General features: G+C 35.7%; 1 protein-coding gene across 1 annotated transcript in view; it reads right to left on the reverse strand.

Annotated features, from left to right (window-relative positions):
* The window catches only part of ATP8A (ATPase phospholipid transporting 8A1), a 1088708-nt gene that overhangs the window by 323872 nt on the left and 742134 nt on the right, over positions 1-22702 (reverse strand). The window contains exon 32 of the mRNA XM_090406292.1: positions 12739-12861. Coding sequence (XP_090262418.1) covers positions 12739-12861 — 123 coding nt within the window. The remainder of the gene's footprint in view (positions 1-12738; positions 12862-22702) is intronic.

Below are 22702 nucleotides of genomic sequence, written 5' to 3' on the forward strand. Positions count from 1 at the left end.
GAAATTTTTCTAAACGGTCGAAAGGCAACAAAAATATTCAGTGGTTTTAAAACTTTTGCTGTACGTTAACTGATGCCTTGTACATAAGGGATAGGAACGAGCATTATTTCTTCTGTGTTTGAAGAGGAAGACACATTAAAACTACTCAAAGCTCTTTTAATGAAGCAATTCTTATAACCAATAGATAGAAAGGAAGAAATTATATGTTGCGGTTCTTTCTGTAAAAGATCGTCAGAAGAACAAAAGGAGTGGGCCCGATGAACCAGTGTTTTAATAGTTCCTGCCTTTTGACTAGGATGGTGATGAGATTCCCCACGGATAAATTGGCCTATGAGTCTTCTTTCTATAAACTGAGAAATGTAGGTTATCATCTGGTTGGCAAAGAATTAGAAGATCTAAAAAGGACTGCTCATTTGATTCTACTTCTAGGGTAAACTTGATCCTAGGATGAAGTGCATTTAACTTATGAAGTGAGAAATTGTTGAAGTTCATCTGAAGAGCCATTCCATACAGCAATTTTGTCAAAGATACGTTGTTCAAAATGTTCCATAAAGAAATTGGAGATAGTAGGAGAAAGAGGATTGCCCATTGCTGTTCCTTTAATTTGTTGATACAACTTATTTTTAAAGGAAAAATAACCAGAATGTAATGTATTACAAAATCAAATAAGTTTACAATGTCTAAAGGAAATTCCTGTTGCAGTAATTCAATGCTTTCAGAAAGAGGCACATTTGTAAATAAAGAAACAACATCTAAACTGATCATGATATCAGAAACGTCCAAATGAAGATCTGAAATTTTATTTTTGAAATACGAAGGATTTTTTATATAACTATCAGTTCTTCTAGTTGAAGAGGAGAGTAAATTTGATAAAAATTTTGAGATTTTGTAAGTGGGGCAACCTATACAATCTATGAAACATAATGCCTGGTTTATGAACTTTTGGAAGACCATACAATCTAGGTGGACGACCGAAGAAGGTTTTAAGTTTTTTCTTTTGATCTTCATTCCATGTAGATACATTATCTATAAGAGAATTAAGTCTCCTCAATTGACTCCCAGTAGGATCCGATGTAAGAGGCCTATAAGTCGAACAGTCATGAAGTAATAGAGATATTTTTCTCTCATATTCCTTCCTATCTTGAATCACTACAGCCTTCCCCTTGCCAGCTATCGTAATAATTAAATTATTGTTATTTTTCAGTGATTTCAATGCTTTAAACTCAAAGTAAGAAAGATTAGGACGAGGAGGCTTTGCATTAAAAAGAATTTTTGCACATTCAAAACGTAACCTGTTGGATGTTTTTTGGGATAAGGATCAAATAAATGTTTTACTGTGAAACAAGTAAAACATTTCAGCTATTTAGGCACAGTTTTTAGTGAAGATGGTAAATTAAGTATGGAAATAGACAACAGAATCAACAAAGCTGGTTAAAGTAGGAAGTCAATTGCAGAAATTCATGTGGAAGAAGAGAGAAATTAGTCGAAACATTAAATTAGCTGTATACAAGACAGTGTTCAAATCAGTTTTAACTTATGGATCTGAGAGTTGGTTGAGAAGTAAACACTTGACCAAAGACTAGACACCACAGATATAAGAGTCCTGAGAAAGATTAGGGGCACAAACAGATGGCATTAATGGCAATATCATATTAAAAATGAGGATATTAGGAAGAACTTGACATTGTCAGCATCCAGGAATGTGTCAGCAGAGCTAATCTCAGGTGGTATGGTCACTTAAACAGAATGGACGAGGAAAGACTAGCAAAACAAGTTTTCTCTGCCAGGTTAGCAGGAAAAAAGACCAAGATATAGGTGGATTGATACGGTAAAAAGTGCCTTAGATGATAGAAATGTAAGATCTGATAATGTTGGAGTCTTGACAAGTAACAGACTCATTTGGAGGAAAATTGTAGATAGGAAGTTAGTAATGATGTAAATTTTTCATGTATTACTATCAAATCCTGTACACCCCTTGTGGGTAAATGGCAGGAATTCGATGATGACATATAATTAAGAAATCTTGGGAATATAATCAAGATCTATTTTATTGTAGTTTATTATAGTATAGATAGTTTTGTAGATCTGGAAAAGTTTTTGATAAGGTGCCAAGAGAAAAGCTGTTCAAAATTCTTTAATTATATGGTGCAAATGGAATATTATATCAGGCAATACATAGTTTATATTTCAGCTGTAAATCAGCAATTAGAACTGAAGGAAAGACGAGAAGTGGGTTTGATGTTATATCAGGTATGAAACAAGAGTGCATCTTATCTCCAGTGTTATTAGCCATCAGTATAGATCATATTATACAGGAAAGTAACATCAAACATGGCATCAAAAGCGGAGATGTAAATCTGAGCTCTTTACCTTATGCAGATGCTCAACTGATTTGGATTGAGCATTTTCCTGTAAAAATGCATATATTATGGAAGAATGGTCTAGAATATATGCATCATTACAGGAAAATGCTCAATTGGTTTTATCATCTTCTTTATTATTTCATCATCCAAAAATATGAAAGAGAATGGACATAAATCGATCTTCGAAATATTTGCGCTAAGGAAAGACTAAGGCTTCAAAAGAGAATAAATAAAATGAAGCTGAACATTGAGATATGCTCATTAATGAAAAAACGATGTTATACATCTAAATAAATTCAGTAAAAGTCTGCAGGATTTCTTGAAGAAATTGAATAACTGTTGTAATGAATTTGGTATGAAAATCAGCAATAAAAATACAAAGAAAATGAAAATAAGTGAAAACAATGAAAACGTCAATTGAATGGAGAAAACAACCTGTATGAAGAATCTATAGAACAAGTAAAATATTTCAGCTATTTAGGCACAATTTTTTGTGAAGATGGCAACTTCAATTAAAAAACTTATATGATATAAAAGAGAAATAATTCAACACAATGAATCATTAATTTTAAAAACAAAGATATTAGGAAAGAACTTGACATAGTTTAGAAATGTGTTAGCATAGCTAACACATTTCTAAATGCAACTTTCAGCTAGTCAACAGAAACTCTATTGTACCATAAACCCATCCACTGTTTACTCTTTTGCCACCCTCTCAAGAAAATGCATTTCATGCTCTTATCACTACTCATGCAAAACTTATTTCTTACCCTTATAGTCACTACTTTTTTTTTACAACTTCCAGGGATGGCCCCCTTATCCTTATTCCATCCCTTCATCCTATATGATTAAATTTAACCAGTTTCAATCCAATAATAATCATTCAACAGTAATTAAAAAATAACTAACACTGGGTTTATGGGTCATAAAGATTTAATAAACCAACTAGTTTCACCACATAAGCTAGTGGCTTCATCTGGGTTGGGAAGAACATACAAATATGCAACAAGCATTAAATATAAATCAATACATCACTAAAAAAACAGCGAACGTGTAGGAACCGTAACACAAGAATACAAGTACAACAGAAACAAATGGAATGTGGATACTGGCACATGGTCAGTCATTGTTCACCAGGTGCATCCGATAGTTTGCAGAAAAATTAAAATCTGATGTTTTTAAAGATCTAATGAGTGTCTTCCAAATGGTGCACAAAATCATCCTTGGTTTCTGTTTAGAGTACCTTGTGAGTAGATTACCAATGCAGCCTCTTTGATGTTGCGAGAGTTGAAGTTATCATCTATGTATGACATGGAGCTCTTATCCCATTCAATGTTGTAGTGAGTGTGGGAGAAATGGAATGCCAGGCCTGAGCTGTCTTCTCTGTTGTTACTGACGTCTCCAGCATGCTCCTTTTGTCTTATTTTTAAACTTCTCAATGTTTGCCCTATATAATTAAGGCCACAAGAACAAGGAATATTCACCGCCTTTCACAAAACACTCGCAAAAACAGAGCAATAACAATTTGTACTAATGAGCAAACCTTAAGCATGAATTACAAATTATACAAACAATGGCCATCGCAAAAATACCATCGAATGCAGCACAATTCTTAATGCTATCTTTAAACTACTACTAAATGGAAAAAGATATTCAACACCTCCAAGGATTACTTCTTTGAAATGACTGGCAAGTCAAAGTGCATGAAATTGCCGAGACTATAGGCATTTCAAAAGAACGTTTTGGATATATTTTGCATGAAGAATTGCAAATGAAAAAGCTTTGCACAAGCGGGTGCCACACAGATCAAAAACGCACTAGCATAAAAATCTCTGAAACAGTGCTTGGAGCATTTTAATAAGAATAAAACTGATTTTATGCATTGATTTATTACTATGGATGAGACTTGGATTCACCATTACACACCAGAATCCAAAGCAGTCAAAACAATGGCCAGAAACTGGTTGTTCAGCGCCAAAGAAGACAAAGTCAGTTCCATCAGTAGGAAAGGTCATGGCATCGGTGTTTCGAGATGCTAAAGGCATTTTGTTTATTAATTATCTTGAAAAGGGTAAAACAATAACCAGGGAATTATTCCGATCTTTTAACCAGACTAGATGAAAAAATTTGTGAGAAAAGACCTGGTTTGCAGAGGAAAAAAATCATCTTTCATTAGAACAATGCACCTGCTCACAAAGGTGTTTTGGCAATGGGAAAAATAAGGGATCTGCACTATGAATTGTTGGAACATCCACCCTATTCCCAGATTTGGCTCCCTCTTACTTCTATCTCTTATTTCTACCCCAAAACTAAAACTCTTCCTCGTTGGTTAGCGTTTTTTCTTAGATTCAAGAGGTGATTGCGGCTGTAGAGGGCTATCCTGCAGATCTTACCTTACTGAAAACCACTACAGGGATGGGATAATGGCGCTAGAGCATCACTGGAATAAATATATTAGTCTTAAGGGAGATTATGTTGAAAAATAAAAATAATTTTGAAATTATAAATTTGTCCTTTCATTGTTAGGCTGAGAACTTTTCAGACCATCCTTGTATATATATGTCCGCGTAGTTAGCCGAGTGGCTATGCACTTTTCAACCATATGCCTGGGAAAGGAGTGTCCTGGGTTAGGGATTTTCTCCCTAATTTATCTGGTTTTTTTATCCTGCTAGCAGGCAAACCAGCCTTGAGAACTGAACGCTTCTACAGACATAGGATACAATGGGAGGCATAGGGCTAACCACCTTATCCTTGTGTACGGTTGTGGTTAAATGAATAGAAAACTCTCGACACCGGAAGGTAAGAGAGGGAAAGAAGAAGATATATAAATATATATGATGTTACAGAAACAGAATCATTTAGTTATGGGTCATTCCAAGTGAAATAATCAGGAGGCTGAAGTTTACATAATTTGATTTTGATGAGCGTGAATTAATTTGATTTCTTATTTGCATTTTCAAACAAGCAATTTTTTTTTGAGATAGTGACCACCAGTATGAGATGTTTGGAGTTGCTTTTTTCCTCCATTTTGTAGACCCTAGTTCTGATGTTCTGATATTTGAGTCTTTTTGTGTGTGTGTGTGTGTGTGTGTGTTTTATGTATAGAAATAGGGGAATAGGCCTGCCCAAATTACCTTGATTGAAATCTTTATTCTATGAAAAAAATTTGTAAAAAAATTAACCCCCCCCCCCAGAGTTGTGTATGGGGAGAAGAGACATAAAAAATTGGCAATCATTCATAGGCTTCTGTGAAATGAGGATATGCTAAAACTGTTATGCTGGTATTCTTCCCACATGAAAGAAACAGAAGGAATATAATAATTTACTGACTACTCAAATGGTTTTGTGAAAATTCTTTTATTTCACATGATCAAGAGAAATATGTGAATAAACTAAATAAACTAAAAGTCCGCACGGTTAGCCTAGTGGCTATGCGCTTCGCAACCATATGCCTGGGGAAGGAGTGTCCTAGGTTGTTCGATTCCCGTCGGTGACGTGAGGAGCTGAAGGATCTTCCTCAGCCATAGCCAAGTTAGCCAGTCTTGGGTGTGGACAGCAGGGTTTTTTCCCCAGTTTATTCTGGGGTTTTTCATCCTGCAAAGCAGGCAACCTGACCTTGAGAACTCAACACTACAGGCCATAGGATACACCAGGGCATAAGGCTCACCACCTTATCCTGTAAACGGAGTGAGGTCCGATGATCAATGGACCCTCGACACCGCAAGGTAAAAGAGGGTATAAGGAAGATGATGATGAACTAAAAAACGGGTTACAACAAGTAACGTACATAATGAAATATTTGAAAACAGAATTAAAATTGGAAAGTGTGCATTTGCTATAAAGTTGTTTGCTGATTTGTGGTCTGCTGGAAACTACAGGTAATCATACACATGTAAAATAATCCTTTTGCTTTTGTTGCAGTGTTGAGGATGTTTGATCATTTCAGCTGACTCCTTGAATACCCTTGAGAAAAATCTGTAATCTGTGTAGAGCATTTTGGTTTGTTGCCACAATACCTGATGTTTGGTTTCTGTAGTAGGCACTGCCAGTCCTGATTTATGTTTCCTTTTGTTGATGTGTTCATATTGGCATACTTCTGTGTAGCAAACATCGCATGTGCAGTTGATCATGTTTTCTGAGCAGTGAATGGGAAGGTTTTGAAGGTTTCTGGAGATTAGAGATCTTGTTTGGGGGAAGTAAAAGGCTACTTTTATTTTTGTTGACACTAGTATCTTTGAAAGAAAGTTTTTATCTGCGACTCCTCTAAAGTCTTATTTTTCATGTTCAGCTGACATTCTAGAGGTTGACATGTTCTATTATAACTATTCTTTGGTAGGATGGTACTGAGGAAGCCAAGCTCTTGGTTTATTTTATCTATATTAGTATAGATTCTGTAAGCTGTATCACATAAGGACTGAATAATGCCTATTTTTTATGCTGGACAACAGGACCACCTGCGAGAACTGGTGTGGCTTACCACTGAACATCAGCATCACCATATGACATCTGATGATGTCCAGTGAACAAATAGATAGATAGATATGAGAATGGATGGTGACGGAATGAGGAATGCAAGCATCGTCCAGCATTTGTTCGCTTCCTGTACACTGAGAAATTGAGTATGTTCTGCATGGATACATCTATAAGAGGTAAAGACTTATTTTACCTCCATTTCAACAGTGAATTTAATGCGAAGGTAATGTTACTCAGGTATGTTAGAAATTCTTCAAATTGGGTAACAGAGATGGGCAAAATGATGAATATGTTGTCAACATATCTGAGCAAAACTTCAGGTTGTGCTCCATGGTACTGAGTAGCTTTCTCTTCATACCACTCAATGAACAAATTTGCTAACAAGAAAGAAAGAATCCATTGTTGACCCTTCATTCTGTTCAAACTATTCTTCTTGGAATTTGAAGCAGGTGCTATTAACCATGCTACCGGCCAAGACGCTATAGATGTCAAGGTTATCATGGATGCGAAGTGCATATTAAAATTGTAATACTATTGATATTACATTGAAATATATGATGGATAAGAAGCATATGAGGATGATGCGCATTTGACCCATAATGGCCGGCAAAGTGGTTAATGCAATGTTTGGAAAGATCTGTGGGGTCTAGTGGAAATAGCTGTTCTGCCAATGTGAGATAGCAATGAAGCTAGAGAATACCTTGTATCAACAATGGGTCTCAGTGGCAAATTCTGTGTACCTTTGGAATTCTATAAATTCTTGGTGCATGGGGGCAGGGGTGGTCTGGACATGAGACATTTTTTGGTGCCTTCAGACAAGTTCAGAATGCTTTATTTTTTTTCAAATCATTATAGGAGATATTATGAAAATGACACATTGGGTCGTAATCTAGTTTTTATACTTGTTTGTATTATTCAGTAGAGATTCCATTTCTTTCTATGAAATTCTTCAAAACTGCTGTTACCTTTGTCAGCTTTCAATACTATGATGCTCTTATCCTGTTTAATATTTTTAGAGCTAATCGATCCATTTTTGTAATATTATTACTAGGAGATAATAACATTACAAACATTATATTGCTTGTAGAAGTACAGAGGTTGTTTGGAGAAAAAGAATAACTGCCACAATTATAGGAACTCTCTGAAGGCTTTTTTCCACATCAGCCATGATATCTAATTTTGGAATCATACTTGGTGATATCACAAAGTTGAAACCTTTGTGCAAGAATGCAGACTTCAAAATCAGATACGTGAGACCTTGTTTACAGCTATTTTATTATTTGGTCAATGAGATTGCTTTTTTTAATGATTTTCTTTCGTAGTTGTGGATATGAATGTGAATATGTATGCCAATTTTTTGTAGGTAAGTTTATCTAAGGGTCAAAGCTCTATAACTGAGAGGAGACCTCCACATAGCCTTTAAAGGAATGTGGAGAACCGATCAGGGCTTCTGACCTAATGTCCAATCCTCACCTTCTCATGGTGCAGCCTGTTGGATATCTACCTGGATACTGAACAAACGAGGATGGGCTGGCAATTTGGGATTTAGCTGACCAAATTGTACTCTTATGGCTTAAACCAATATAGAAAATGATAGTACAACAGGACAAAATTTCATGCCGGCTGGGGTGTCACCCACTTACACAAGGCCCCTGCTGTTTTTGCCAGGGAATCAAAGCAAACTGCAAAAAGTCAGTTACTGGAACAAATCTGAAAGCATACCCCAACTCAACATCACCAGAGTTAAAGATCGGTATCAACATAAGAAGCCTGAATGGCAAAGGGAGCTAGCTGAAGAATTAGATAAGTACCAGATCGACATAATAGGGGTAACTGAAACAAAAAAAGACAAAAACTGGTGAGATCTTTCTGAGCAATAAATACAAAATGTTATATTCAGGAAATGACAATCAAGAAAAAGAAGGAGTAGCCATAATATTCAACACAAAATATGAAGAGAATCTTCTCGAATGGCAGGCAGTCTCAAGCAGAGTGATGTGGGCAAATCTCTGAATAGGGAATTGGACAATGAGACTTATTTGTGCCTATGGTCACACAGAAGGTTCTACTAAGGTAGAAGTGGAGGAATTTTTTGATGCTATAGAGAAAGCAACTGACAAAATGAAAAAGGAAAAGTCAGTCCTTGTTGGGGATCTAAATAGCAGAGTAGAAAATGATTGTCAGACATACAAAAATATTTTGGAAAAATTTGGAGAAAAGAGCAAAGCTAATAATAATGGCAAATACCTGTTGGATTTCTGCTCAGGACATGGACTAGTTATTACTAACACCATGATGCAACATAAAAATGTGCACAAATTCACATGGAGAGAGAAGAGATAAGGAATAAGAAAAGTCTCATTGACTATGTTGTTGTCGATATTGATGTTTTCTCCCTGATGCAGGACACCAGAGTGTACAGAGGATTTGAAATTGGAAGTGATCACTATTAAGTCTTGAGCAGGATAAAATTGAATTTCATATTGAAAAGAATAACATGTAACAAAGTTTTAAAGAGAATAAAAGTTGAGCAGCTCTCAGATGTGAACTGTAGACTAAAATAAACAAAGATTATTGGAGATTCAGTGGCAAGCCTTGAAGAAAACCCTGATTGATTCGGCCAGAGAGGCATGTGGTGAGTTTGTCTGCATGGATAGAAAAATCATAACTCCATGGTGGGCACAGGAAGTTAAAGAAGAATGCATATCAAAAGTTCCTAGCAAACAAGTCAGCTTGTGCTCTTAGAGAATTCAGAAACAAATGTAAGATATCTAAATATTGTGTAAAACTAGCTAAACAAAAGTCATGAGAAGACTTTGGCAAGAATATGGAAAATAAATATCAAGAAGATGGTAAGATATTCTGAGGTTGTTGAAGAAGCTTAGAAATGGAGGAAAGAGTGCTGTAAAAGGAGTTAGAGATGATAAGGTGACATGAAAACAGGAGAAAAAGTTATCTTTTAAGTATGGAGTAATTACTTCAAAAAATTGCTAAATTAAATAAGCAGTGATAGCACAGTGGTAAAATACACTCAACAGGCATACAGTCAGGAATACATATCCATACTTGAAGTAGAAAAGCCATCAAAGGCTTCAAATGTGGAAAGGCAGCAGGAATAGATGATATTTGACCAGAAATGCAGAAGTATGGTGGTATAAAAGATTAACATTTACATATGCAGTGCAGCCACTGTAAACATTTACAGTGGCTGCACTGCATAGTTCAGAAGGCATGGACAGAGGGACGAATTCCGGGTGATTGGAGTAGAGCTCCCATAGCATCCATATATAAAAAGGGAAATAAAACTGCATGCGAGAATTACAGAAGTATTTCCCTACTGAGTGTTCCTGGCAAGGTTTATGCAAGTATACTTGAGAAACGGTTGAGAAGAATTGTTGAAGAAAAGCTTGGTGAAGAACAAGCTGGATTCAGGCCTAGAGGCTGTCAGGATCAGATCTTCGCTTTATGACAAAAAGTCGAGAAAGCATGGGAATATAACAAAGATCCGTATTTAAGTTTTGTCGATCTGGAAAAGGCATATCACAAGGTGCCAAGAGAGAAGCTATTCAATACGCTACAGTTATATGGTGTCAATGAGGCATTATATCAAGCAATACTTAGTCTTTATTTGAGTTACAAGTCAGCAGTTACAATTGAAGGAAGTAGAGGAAGATGGTTTAATATTAAATCTGGTGTGAGACAAGGATGTACAATATCCCCTCTGTTATTCATTATCTATATGGATCACATTATGAAGGAAAGTGGTATTAAACATGATATCAGAATTGCAGGTGTTAATATATGCTCTTTGTTTTATGTGGATGATGTTATACTTCTAAATAAATCCGCTACAAGTCTGCAAGATTCCTGACTAAATTGAATAATTGTTGTAATAGATATGGTATGAAGGTCAGCAATAAAAAGACAAAGACAATGAAAATAGGCAGAATCGTTGAAAATGTCAACTGCGTTGTGAATGAAGAACCTGTGGAACAAGTAAAACATTTCAGCTACTTAGTAACGATTTTTAGTGAAGATGGTAAATTAAATATGGAAATAGACAACAGAATCAACAAAGCTGGTATGGTTGGAAGTCAATTGAATAAATTCATATGGAATAAGAGAGAAATTAGTCGGAACATTAAATTAGCTGTATACAAGACAGTGTTCAAACCAGTTTTAACTTATGGATCTGAGAGCTGGGTCAGAAGTAAAACACTTGATCAAAGACTAGAGACTGCAGATATGAGAGTCCTGAGAAAGATTAGAGGCGTGAACATAATGGCATCAATGGTAATATCATATTAAAAACGAGGAAAGAACTTGACATTGTCAGCATCCAGGAATGCGTTAGCAGAGCTAATCTCAGGTGGTATGGTCACTTAAACAGAATGGGTGAGGAAAAATTAGCAAAGCAAGTGTTCTCTGCCAGGTTGGCAGGAAAACTACCCAGAGGAAGACCAAGATATAGGTGGACTGATACGGTACAAAAGTGCCTTAGACAATAGAAATATAAGATCTGATAATGTAGGAGCCTGACAAGTAACAGACTGATTTGGAGGAATATTGTAGATAGAAGTTAGTAATGATGTAAATTTTTCATGTAGTACTATGATATCCTGTACACCCCCTTGAGAGTACATGTCAGGAATTGGATGATGAAGTTTATCTAAACAGTTCCAAATGTTAATGGGAAGGATGGAAGATAATTCTGAGTGAAGCATGTATGGCTGACTATTAGTTTCAGAAAGCTGCAACCTTGCATGATTTATGCATTCTTTTAGTAAGGAAACCTCTGTCCAATGGAAAAATTTTAAAGCCCACTTAATGGTGAACTTTCAGTGTAACCTTAAAAATCAAGGAATAAAACTACTATCCCTGCATCATAAAAGAAATGTTAACCTCTCATCATCATTATTATTATTACTGCATGACTCAGGCAACCAGTTTCATTCATTCACCACTCTCTAAGCAAAAAATCTAGTACTCACACACTTGCCAACTACTCTCTTACCCAGCTTCCAGGGATCCTGTTTTCAAGTTCAATCCTATAAAATCTTTTAAGTAACTTAAATGTTTCTATTATATCTCCCCTTTTTTTGTCTATCAACAAACTTTTGTAATCCACAAACCTTCAATGTATCCTTTTAGGGAAGCATCCCACAGACAACTCACCACTAGTTCCTCTCTACTACAGTAACAAACAAATTAATTCAAATAAGCTGAATTTTAGTCTGAATTTTGAAGGTTTTAGTTTGGTTTCTGATTCAGTTTGAAATAATTTTGGATTTAGTTCATTACTTTGGTTGAGAGCTGTGTGTTTTAACTGTCTCTACAATGTTTATTAAGAGTGTTGTGCATTTTTAATAGTGTAAACAAGTTGACATTCTTAGTGTTTTATTCATTATGTGTAGCTATGAAATGGATTAATCTCCAAGGAAGTGTTCAAAAATATGTACTCTTTCTCAGCACACATACATGACACAAAGACAACTCTCTCCAATTAGTGTGATGTTGGTTTGGGTACTGTTAATGAGATTTTAAAGAGGTACAGATATTCCATTACCTGTTGTATAGATGAAACACAAAAAACTAGTCGATTCAACCTAGAGCCTGTAGGTTCAAGTGCACTCCTTTAAAGTAAAATATCTGACTAATTAAACTTCAGTTAATTTAGTTTACTATGTGTTATTAATTATGAAATTTACAATGTTGATTAGGAAACTCTTGTGCTTTATTTCCAGACTTAATAAACTCTAGTGGTAAAAGAAAATTTTTTTTTTTTTTCTTATTTTAATATTATTTGATTATTTTGATTTTTGCAGTGATATAATATATCAAACATTATTGCCATATTATGTAAATTTTTTCTTTTCAATGCAATTTGATAAAACAGTTATACCTTAACATTAAAAAACTGAGAACTCTGAGAAGGTTTGTAGAGGGCAGGAAATTTAAGCATGGTTTCGGCACTGCAAGTTCGGTCAAAAAGTCCCATTGCTAGTGGAGGAGCAGCAGTAAAAATCTGAAGTAAATAAATTAATGTTATTTGTTTTAATGTATCTTTCTTATAAAAATTGAACTAAATTAATTTGAAATAATGATTATATAGACTTATTCATATAATTTAAAAAACCTATGAACATATTTCATCTAAATATTTAATTGTATATCACATAAATTAAACGGAAGATTTTTAATTCTCCCAAAAAATGTCACATGTGTTTTTAATCATAATCTTTAATGTTCTCATTAGCAGTTTTAATAAGTTTGCAACAACAACAACAGAATTATTTAAGATTATTAACTTCATTTTATTTGTAACATAATATTCTTAGAGTAGGTTTATTATCTGGAATACAGATGAAAGTTTGACAAATACATAACACTGAAAGTAAATAACTAAATTTCTTCTTAAACAATGAATGTTAAATCGATGAAGCCTGACATCTAGTAATGTAAATCCAGTCCTAGAGGATGTTATGATATAAGATTACACTGCTTGGAAAGAAGTCAACAAACACCATAGCATGGGGAACAAACAGCCGTGGCACCCACCTTAATAAAATGTAGGACCTCCTTTCGCTGCAATGACTGCGGCAATACTTTTTTAATGGAATTTTGGACCATTCTTCCTGTATGCATGTAATGAGGTCCTGGACTGTTGTGGAACAGACGTCCTTTGACATCACCTGATATTCCAGTCTATCCCACAGAGGTTCAATAGAGTTGAGATCAGGGCTCTGTGGAGGCCAGTCAAGTGTGGTGACATTATTGTCCACAACATTTCAGCAACAGCCTTATAGCACAGTGCACTGTCTTGTTTATAATCTAATATCTTATCATAACATCCTCTAGGACTGGATTTAAAGCAGTTTCCATTAAACTGAAGATGGCATTAAAATGAACATTCCCAAATTTTAGTAAATTAATGCAACCATCACTTGAGATTTAGGGATTGCTTCATTTTCAATGCCAACTCCAAAAATATTATTATTTATTATGATGTGACACCTCCAGGGAGTCCAAAGACTCATCTAGGGAGGGCACCTACTCTACCTCTCTGTCTCCACCACTCATTCCACCAACTACAACTCATCACAACCACACCAACAGCATCTACCTCCCACCACAACTAGTATTTCTGCAGATAATTACAAACATCCATGCCCACAGTGGGATTCGAACCCGCAGCTTTTGGCTAGAGAGCAGATACACTAACCACTCTGCCAACAAGGCCAGCAACATGGAGTACTTTCACCAGTTGGTAAGATTCATCACTTCATGACCACTCTCACCAAAGTCAAAAACTTACAATTCTGATTTTAGAACTGATGAAATGATCAGATCTAAAACTCGATCTTCATGTGCCATCCTTTACATACTGCCTAAGATAAATGTAAACATATATAGGATATTCATGCTCTATCTCATCATGATTCATATTAAAATGGCAAAATAAGGATTTGTCTATTCAGCTCACTGCCTTTGATCCATAGCTCTGGTTACAACAATAAACAGAACACAACTGTTTTTCTAACTCAGGGTTTTAATGATACTACTGTATCATCAAAAAAAGTGATAAACAAATCCATTAGCTACATCAAATCCATTAGCTACTGTTCAAGTAGAAATTAACTGTGGCAAGGTAATCTGAGCACATCATCAAGATGCTTAGAAATTTTGACCATAAAGTTGCATTTCTCAAGTTGGAGGTTTAATGGAATATTTTTATCAGTGGGAAAGGATTAAAACTAATTGTAATGTTTCCAATATTTCATCACAGTCAGTGAGACATCTTCAAGGATTAAAAATAACTTTTGTAACAACATACTCAAATACAATACAAAAAAAAATGCTAAAAAGCTTTTTATTTTACTTTGAGAGGGGATAAAATTATTCCTAGTAATGAAAAATTATCATGTTGCATGTCTGATTTAAAATCAGACCTCAGGGAAAAGATCAGTTAATAACATTTACAAAATTCCGTAAAATATAGACATTTTCCCCCCAAAAAAGAAGTATTTTATTTCAACACAAGCATAAAAAATATCAAACTAATAGGCAGCTCTGTACATTTTTGCAATGGTTTTTAATGAGACTTTATACTTTTTAGACTGTATAAATATTTGAGTTGTTAAAATAATATTTTAATTTCAGTTTAATTTGATTTTTTATTGTAAATATTAATATAATAAAAAATATGCCTTTTTTTTGAGTTGTCATAATCATTATACATTAGAAAATCTCAAAAAAGAAATGGACTAAGGAAAAATTGATATCATAGGACTCTGTGAAGTCAGATGGGAAGGAATAGGTGATTTTTATAGTGATGAAGTTAGAGTAATTTACTCAGGTGGAGATAAAAGGGGAAAAAGGAGTTGCACTAGTTTTTAATAAAAGAATAGCAAAGAGCATCATTAGCATAAACTGTCTGAATGACAGGATCATGGCAGTAAAATTGAAGGCTGAACCAGTGGACATAACAATAATGCAGGTATATATGCCAACAAGTGACCATTCAGATGAGGAAATGTACGAACGGTTACAAGAACTAATTAAAGAAGAAAAAAGAAAATACTATATGATTATAATGGGAGATTAGAATGGAGTTGTAGGAGAAGAAGAAGATGGAAGTGTAGTAGGAAGATACGGACTAGGTAATAGAAATGAGAGAGGTGACAGGTTAGTGGAATTCTGTAAAGAAAATAAGCTAATTATTACAAATACTTGGTTTAAAAAATCTAAGAGAAGACTATACACATGGAAAAAACCAGGAGATATGGAAAGGTATCAAATCGATTACATTATAGTAAAGCAAAGATACAAGAATAGTGCAAAAATGCATGCACATATCCAGGAGCTGATATTTACTCTGACCACAACCTACTATTCATAGAAATAAATGTAAAACTAAAGAAAATAAAAGAAGCTATGAAACGGAAAAAATTGAACTTAGAGAAATTAAAAAATACTAAGGAATTTGGAAATAGATTGGAGAAAGAATTAGAGGAAACAAGTATTGTCAAAACTGAAGATCCAGAAAAGAAATGGGAACAAGTTAAAGAGAAAATAAAGATTGCAGAAGAAGAAATTGGATATGTAAGAGCTAAAAGAATAAAAAAACCTTGGATAACTAATTAGATGATTTCTCTAATGGAAGAAAGAAGAAAACAGAAAAATAAAGATACCCCAGAAGGGAAAATACAATATAGAACCCGGAATGACAGATTCAGAAGGGAAGCAGAGAGAAGTAAAGAAGATTGGCTTAAAAAACAATGTGAAGAAATGGAAAATTATGACAGATTGGGAAGGTATGATCTTTTATATGAAAAAGCAAGAAGCATGAATCACAAGAGAAAAGGAATTCGTGCTAGAGGAATAGAAAATAAGAATGGAGAAATCATAACTGAAGAAGATAAAATCCTAATGAGATGGAAGGAATACATTGAAGATCTATATGACAAGGAAAATATAAAAAATGAGTTGCCATTAGAAGATATTAATTGCTAATGACTTTATGCGTGAATAATGTTTGATGTGGAATTTGTAGATGTGTGGAATGAGTTCGATGGGCAAAAGGATTTATATAAAATGGATGGTTTACATTTGAATGGATTTGGTGTGCGGAGACTTGAAAAGATGTTGTCGAATGTGGTGGAAGTGAATGTACAGAACCAGGGAAACTACAGTTATTAAAGGGGGGGGAGTAGATATGCAGATTTTAGGGAGACAGTTGAGTGTATGAATGTGCGTAAAATGCCCAAGCGAGTACGAAAGACTACGAATCTGAATGGGATAGTTAGTATAAGGCATCAAAATAGGGATGGGACAAATTGGTTTCTTCAGTTCATGTATACAAATGCCAGAAGTATTAGGAACAAGAAGGAAGAATTTTTGGCCTTGGTTGGCACTTCCAGACCACAGGTTATTTGGCATTAGTGAAACATGGCTGAAAGAAGATGACACAGCTAGTGGGATTGAATGTGAGGGGTATGGTGTGTTCAGGAGAGACAGGGAGAATAAAATAGGGGGAGGTGTGTTATTGATGATAGTGGATGAGCTACAGCAAAGAAGAATAGAAGTGGAACTGTAGGATAGAGATAAGAGCACATTTGAGGCTATTTGGTGTGAGATTGAAACTAGCAGAACAAAATATACAGTTGGGTGCTGCTATAGACCAGGTGATGGAATAGATGGTGGAGATAGTATGCATAAGCAAATAGAAGAAATGAGTGGAAGGAGGGTAATTATTATTATGGGAGACTTCGACATTGATTGGTAACATTGATTGGAAGGAGGAGACAACACATGGGAGGAAGGAATTGGATTTTATTGGGTTATTAAGGGATAACTATCTGCGACAGCATGTACTGGAAAATACTAGGGGTCAGAGAGTGCTAGACCTAGTAATTGCATCTGAGAATTTGGCTGTAACGAATGTGACCACGTTGCCATCAATTGGTGAGAGTGATCATAGGGTCTTGACTTGGGAGGTGGCTAAAGGTGTGGAATTTACAATTAAGACAGGGTACATGTGGAATTATCAGGCTGGTAAGTATGACAAGCTTAGGATATTGATTGGTACAGTGCCATGGCATGTAAAACTGCAAGGGCTAGAAGATGACAGTGCATGAGAGGCGGTTAAGAAGTGTTTGCATGAAGCAATGGCTGACTGTATACCTAGAGTCCAAATAATAAATCAAGTAGGAGTTAAATGGATGAATAACACCATTAAGCTTGAGCTGCAAAAAAAGAAACAACTATGGAGGGAATTTAAGGAGAAAGGTGACCGGCAGGCACATGAACAGTATAAAGCCCAGGCCAGAAGTAACGAGTGTGGTAAGAAAAGCAAAAAAGGATTACGAAAGAACATTGGCCATGCAGGCTAAAGACAATCCTAAACAGTTTTTTCGATATGTTGCAAGTAGAAGAAAAAATGTATATGGCAGAATGATTTTAAAGAATGCCGATGGTAGGGAGGTAACTGAATCAGCTGATATAGTTGAATTACTGAGCGAGCACTTTGCAAGAGTATATCATCCAGGTGGTGACATTGCAGAAATGAATGAACCAAAAGTTTATACGGGAATTGTGGTGAATGAAGTGGAGGTGAGTAGTCTATTATAAAACCTCAATGTCAATACATCTGTGGGATTGGATGGTATACCAGCTCGTGTCGTACGTGAAGCGGCTAAAGAATTGTCAGTACCCTTGACCATTCTGTTTAATCTGAGTCTCAGGTCTGGGTTAGTCCCGAGGGGGGTGGAAAGAGGGAAAAATAGTTCCACTGCATAAAGGAGGTTCCAAGACTGCTGTTGTAAATTACCGACCGATTAGCATATCAGGAATCATTATCAAGGTCTTGGAGAAACTAGTCAACAGAAGAATACAGGATTGGATAGATGAAAATGGGATGCTGTATGGGGGACAACATGGTTTTGTGAAGGGTAGATCATGCCTCAGTAATTTGCTCACTTTTTATAACACAGTAACGTCTGAACTGGATAAGGGTAATGGGTTTTTAGTGATTCTACTGGACCTTGCCAAGGCCTTTGATAGGATACCACATGGAACTCTAATCAGTAAACTGGAGCAGATGGGGATGGATATAGGGTAAGTGAGATGGATAGCAGGGTGGTTGATGGAGAGATACCAGAGAGTAGTTTATTCAGGAGTGGAGTCCAAAAGAAGGCTTGTGACTAGTGGTGTGCCGCAGGGTTCTGTTCTTGGACCACTACTTTTCAATTTGTTCATTAACGATATAGAAAAGGATCTGAGAGGAAGTGTTCACTTGTTTGCTGATGATGCAAAGTTGGGTAGAGCAATTGTGAGTGCACAGGATGTCAAAATTTTGCAGGATGATTTGGATAGTTTGGAGGACTGGGCTAAGGAAAATGGATGTCAATTTAATGTGGCAAAGTGTAAGATTATGCATTTTAGAGTGAAAAGATTAGCAGCAATATATCACATTGGTGGAACCGTACCCGAGGAGATTGATGAGGCCAGGGATTTGGGAGTGTTGGTGGATAGGGAGTTGAAGTTTAGGGGGCACGTTGCAAAAGTGGCTAAAACAGCTCATCAAATCACTTGGTTACTGAAAAATACTTTAACGAGCAGAGACAAACAAGTTATTGTTCCTCTATATCGAGCCCTGATAAGACCCCATCTGGATTACTGTGCCCAGATATGGGCACCAGGGTTTCTTCTTGATGGGGAGGAGGTGGAAAGGATCCAGAGATGAGTGACCAAGAATGTAGCAGGTCTGTGGAATGAACCTTATGAGAACAGATTGAAGATTTGTGGGTTGCAAAAATTGGTTGATAGGTGGAAAAGGGGTGATATGATTGAGACATTCAAATTACTGAAGGGTTTTTATAAGATTGATCCAGAAGATATTTTTGAGAATAGGGCTGGTGGTGGGAGGACTAGGGGCCATACATGGAAGCTGGGCAAAAATGTGGTTAACAGGGGTGTCAGAGCTAGGTTCTTTACTTGGAGAGTGGTAAATGAGTGGAATAAGCTGCCAGAGTCTGTTGTGGGTGCTATGACTGTGAATGAGTTTAAGGCAAGGTATGATAGATACTGCGTGAAGACAAATAGTTGTTCTTGACATAATGTTAGGGCCTCCCTCGATGAGTCTGTCGACTCCTTGGAGTTGCCGGAATAGTAATAATAATAATAAAATATAAAGAAGGTAAATGAAGATGATATAGGCCCAGAGATTTTGAAGACAGAAGTAAAAATTACCATTAAAGAACTAAAATGTGGAAAGGCAGAAGGAATAGATAAAATACCTGCAGAATTCCTGAAACAACTTCAGAAGAAAGGAACTGAAGAAATAACCAAAATAATAAATTTAATTTATAACAAAGGAGAACTACCACCAAAAGATTTTATGACTTTATTATTTATACCTGTACCAAAGAAAAGTAATGCAGTGAACTGTAAGGATTTTAGAACAATAAGCCTCATTTCCCATATATCAAAAATACTTATGAGAATCTTAACACGAAGAATTGCATCTAAAGTGATAAAATTTCTAGGAGTAGATCAGTTTGGTTTCAGGAAGCATAGGGGAACAACAGATGCGATTGGACTGTTAAGAATAGTAAGTGAAAGACGTCAAGAAGTGAATAAAGAAGTTAACACCTGTTATATAGATTTCGAGAAAGCTTTTGACTATGTAAAATGGGATAAGATGGTGGAAGTTATGGAAAAGATTGGTATAGATTGGAAAGACAGAAGGCTAATTATCTCACTATATATAGGACAAACTGCCATGGTGAGAGACATATATGGTACAGCAGAACCAGGTATCATTGGACGAGGAGTAAGACGAGGCTGTTCTCTGTCACCAATTTTGTTCAACATGTATTCCAAAGCAATGCTAAATGAAGCACTGGAGAATTCGGAAGAAGGAATAAAATGGGAAGTAGATAGATATTTGCAATAAGACACGCAGATGATAAGGTATTACTATCAAACACGAAACAGGACTACTCTGTTGAACAGATTACTGGAACCCTGTATCAATTATGGAATAAAAATCAACATCAGAAAAACAAAGGTGATGAAAATAGCATGGAAAGAGGCAAATATGGATATCAGAATAAATTAGGAAAAACTGAATCAAGTAAAGATATTTAAATATCTAGGAAGTGTTATTAGCAGTGATGGAAGATGTAAATGTGACATAAAAGCAAGAACAGCGATGGGAAGAGATGCCTTGAATAGAAAACGGAATTTATTCATAAGTAAAATGGATGGAAACCTAAAGAAAAGACTAATAAAATGCTATGTGTGGAGTGCTGCCCTCTATGCAGCTGAAACTTGGACATTGAAGAAAGTAGAAATTAAGAGTTTGGAAAGCTCTGAGATGTGGATTTGGAGAAGGATGGAAAAATTCAAATGAACAGATAAAATAACTAATGAAGAGGTCTTAAAAAGAGTAGAAGAAGAAAGAAGTCTGTTAAGGAGGATAAAAAGAAGCAAGGAAAACTGGATCAGACATATTCTGAGAGGGAATGGAATCATCAGAGATGCCATCGAAGGAAAAATAGACAGAAAAAGACCCAGAGAAAGTAAGAAAAACAATGCTAGATGACATGCTGAAATGTCATGTACACAACATGAAAGAGAAGGCTCAGAAAAGAAGAGTATGGAAGGAAAGTTTCTGCTACTAAAAGAAGAATGTGCTCAATTATAGAATACTAAAGAAGAAGAATCATTATACTATTATTTCAAATATATAAGGGTGGCCTGAAAAGTTCTTAGCCTAACAATAAAAAAACGAATTTATAATTTCAAAATTATTTTTATTTTTCAACATAAACTCCATTAAGACTAATACATTTATACCAGCGATGCTCCAGCGCCATTATCCTGTCCCTGTAGTGGTTCTCAGTAAGATCTGCAAAATACCCTTCTACAGCTGCAAAATACACCTCTTGATTCGAAGAAAAACGCTGGCCAGCGATGAAGAGTTTTAGAAAGAGATAGAAGTCAGAGGGAGCCAAATCTGGAGAATAGGGTAGATGTTCCAACAATTCATAGTGCAGATCCCTTAATTTTTCCATTGCCAAAACACCTTTGTGGGCAGGTGCATTGGACTGATGAAAGATATTTTTTCTTCTGCAAACTAGGTCTTTTCTTAAGAATTTTTTTGTCTAGTCTGGTTAAAAGATCAGAATAATATTCCAAGGTTATTGTTTTACCCTTCTCAAGATAATTAATAAACAAAATGCCTTTCGCATCCCAAAACACTGATTCCATGACCTTTTCTACTGATGGAACTGACTCTGTCTTCTTTGGCGCTGAACAACTGGCTTCTGTCCACTCTTTTGACTGCTGTTTGGATTCTGATGTGTAATGGTGAATGAAAGTCTTATCCATAACTGGTAATTAGTTTACGGAATTAACAACATATATAAAGTATATTAATTAAAGGTAACTTTAATAAATAACTTCTATATTTCGGCAACGTCACGTTGCCATCTTCAGGAACATAAAGATATGGTATGTGCAAGCAGGCAATAACAAAAGCAAATGAGGAAGAAAGCAAGAAACTAATATTGTTCCTACAGTCCTAATGGTGCCCTCTGGTGGGCTAATTTGGTTGACTTGGCAGTTGGGATGAAGATCTCAAAATGTAAGTCTCCCAAATTTGGGGTAGTTTCATGCACCCAAATTTGTTGAGGTTAGGAACGTTTTTTTAGAGCTGATTAAGATTCCTTGAATAATCTTTCGTATTTAAACTTGCTGCGGTGCATTATTTTTGTTTTCTTCCAACAAATTCTATGGTGGGTATCTAAGGCATGGTCTGCCAGCTCAGAGCGGCTGTACTGGTGAAACCGGATGTACATCCGGTTTCACCAGTACAGTTGTATTCAGTTTGACAAGAATACAACAAAATCAGTTGTATTCTTGTCAAAACTCTCCAAGCACTGTTCAGAGATTTTCGTGCAAGTGCGTTTTTGATCTGCTGCAAGCAAGCACGTCACCCATCTTTTACAAAGCTTTTTCATTTGCAATTCTTCATGCAAAATATAACCTACACATTCTTTTGAAATGCCTACAGTCTCAGCAATTTCACGTACTTTGACTCGCCGGTCATCCAATGCCATATCGTGCACTCGATCAACGATTTATGGTGTTGTTACACTTTTTGGACATCCTTCACGTGGATCATCTTTAAGGCTGGTATGGCCACATTTAAACTCGGCAGCCCATTTCTTAATTGTCAAAAACGAAGGAGAAGAGTGCCCATAAACTTTTATGAATTTCTTTTGGCATTAAACTTTCTCTTACAAAGAATTTTATAACTGCAAGATACTCAATTTTAGCCATTTCAAGGGATACAGACA

Source organism: Typopeltis vanoorti, chromosome 16 (genome assembly GCF_054136105.1).
Source record: "Typopeltis vanoorti isolate ZY-2024b chromosome 16, IOZ_Tvanoo_1.0, whole genome shotgun sequence".
In the NCBI taxonomy this organism is placed as follows: Eukaryota; Metazoa; Arthropoda; class Arachnida; order Uropygi; family Thelyphonidae; genus Typopeltis; species Typopeltis vanoorti.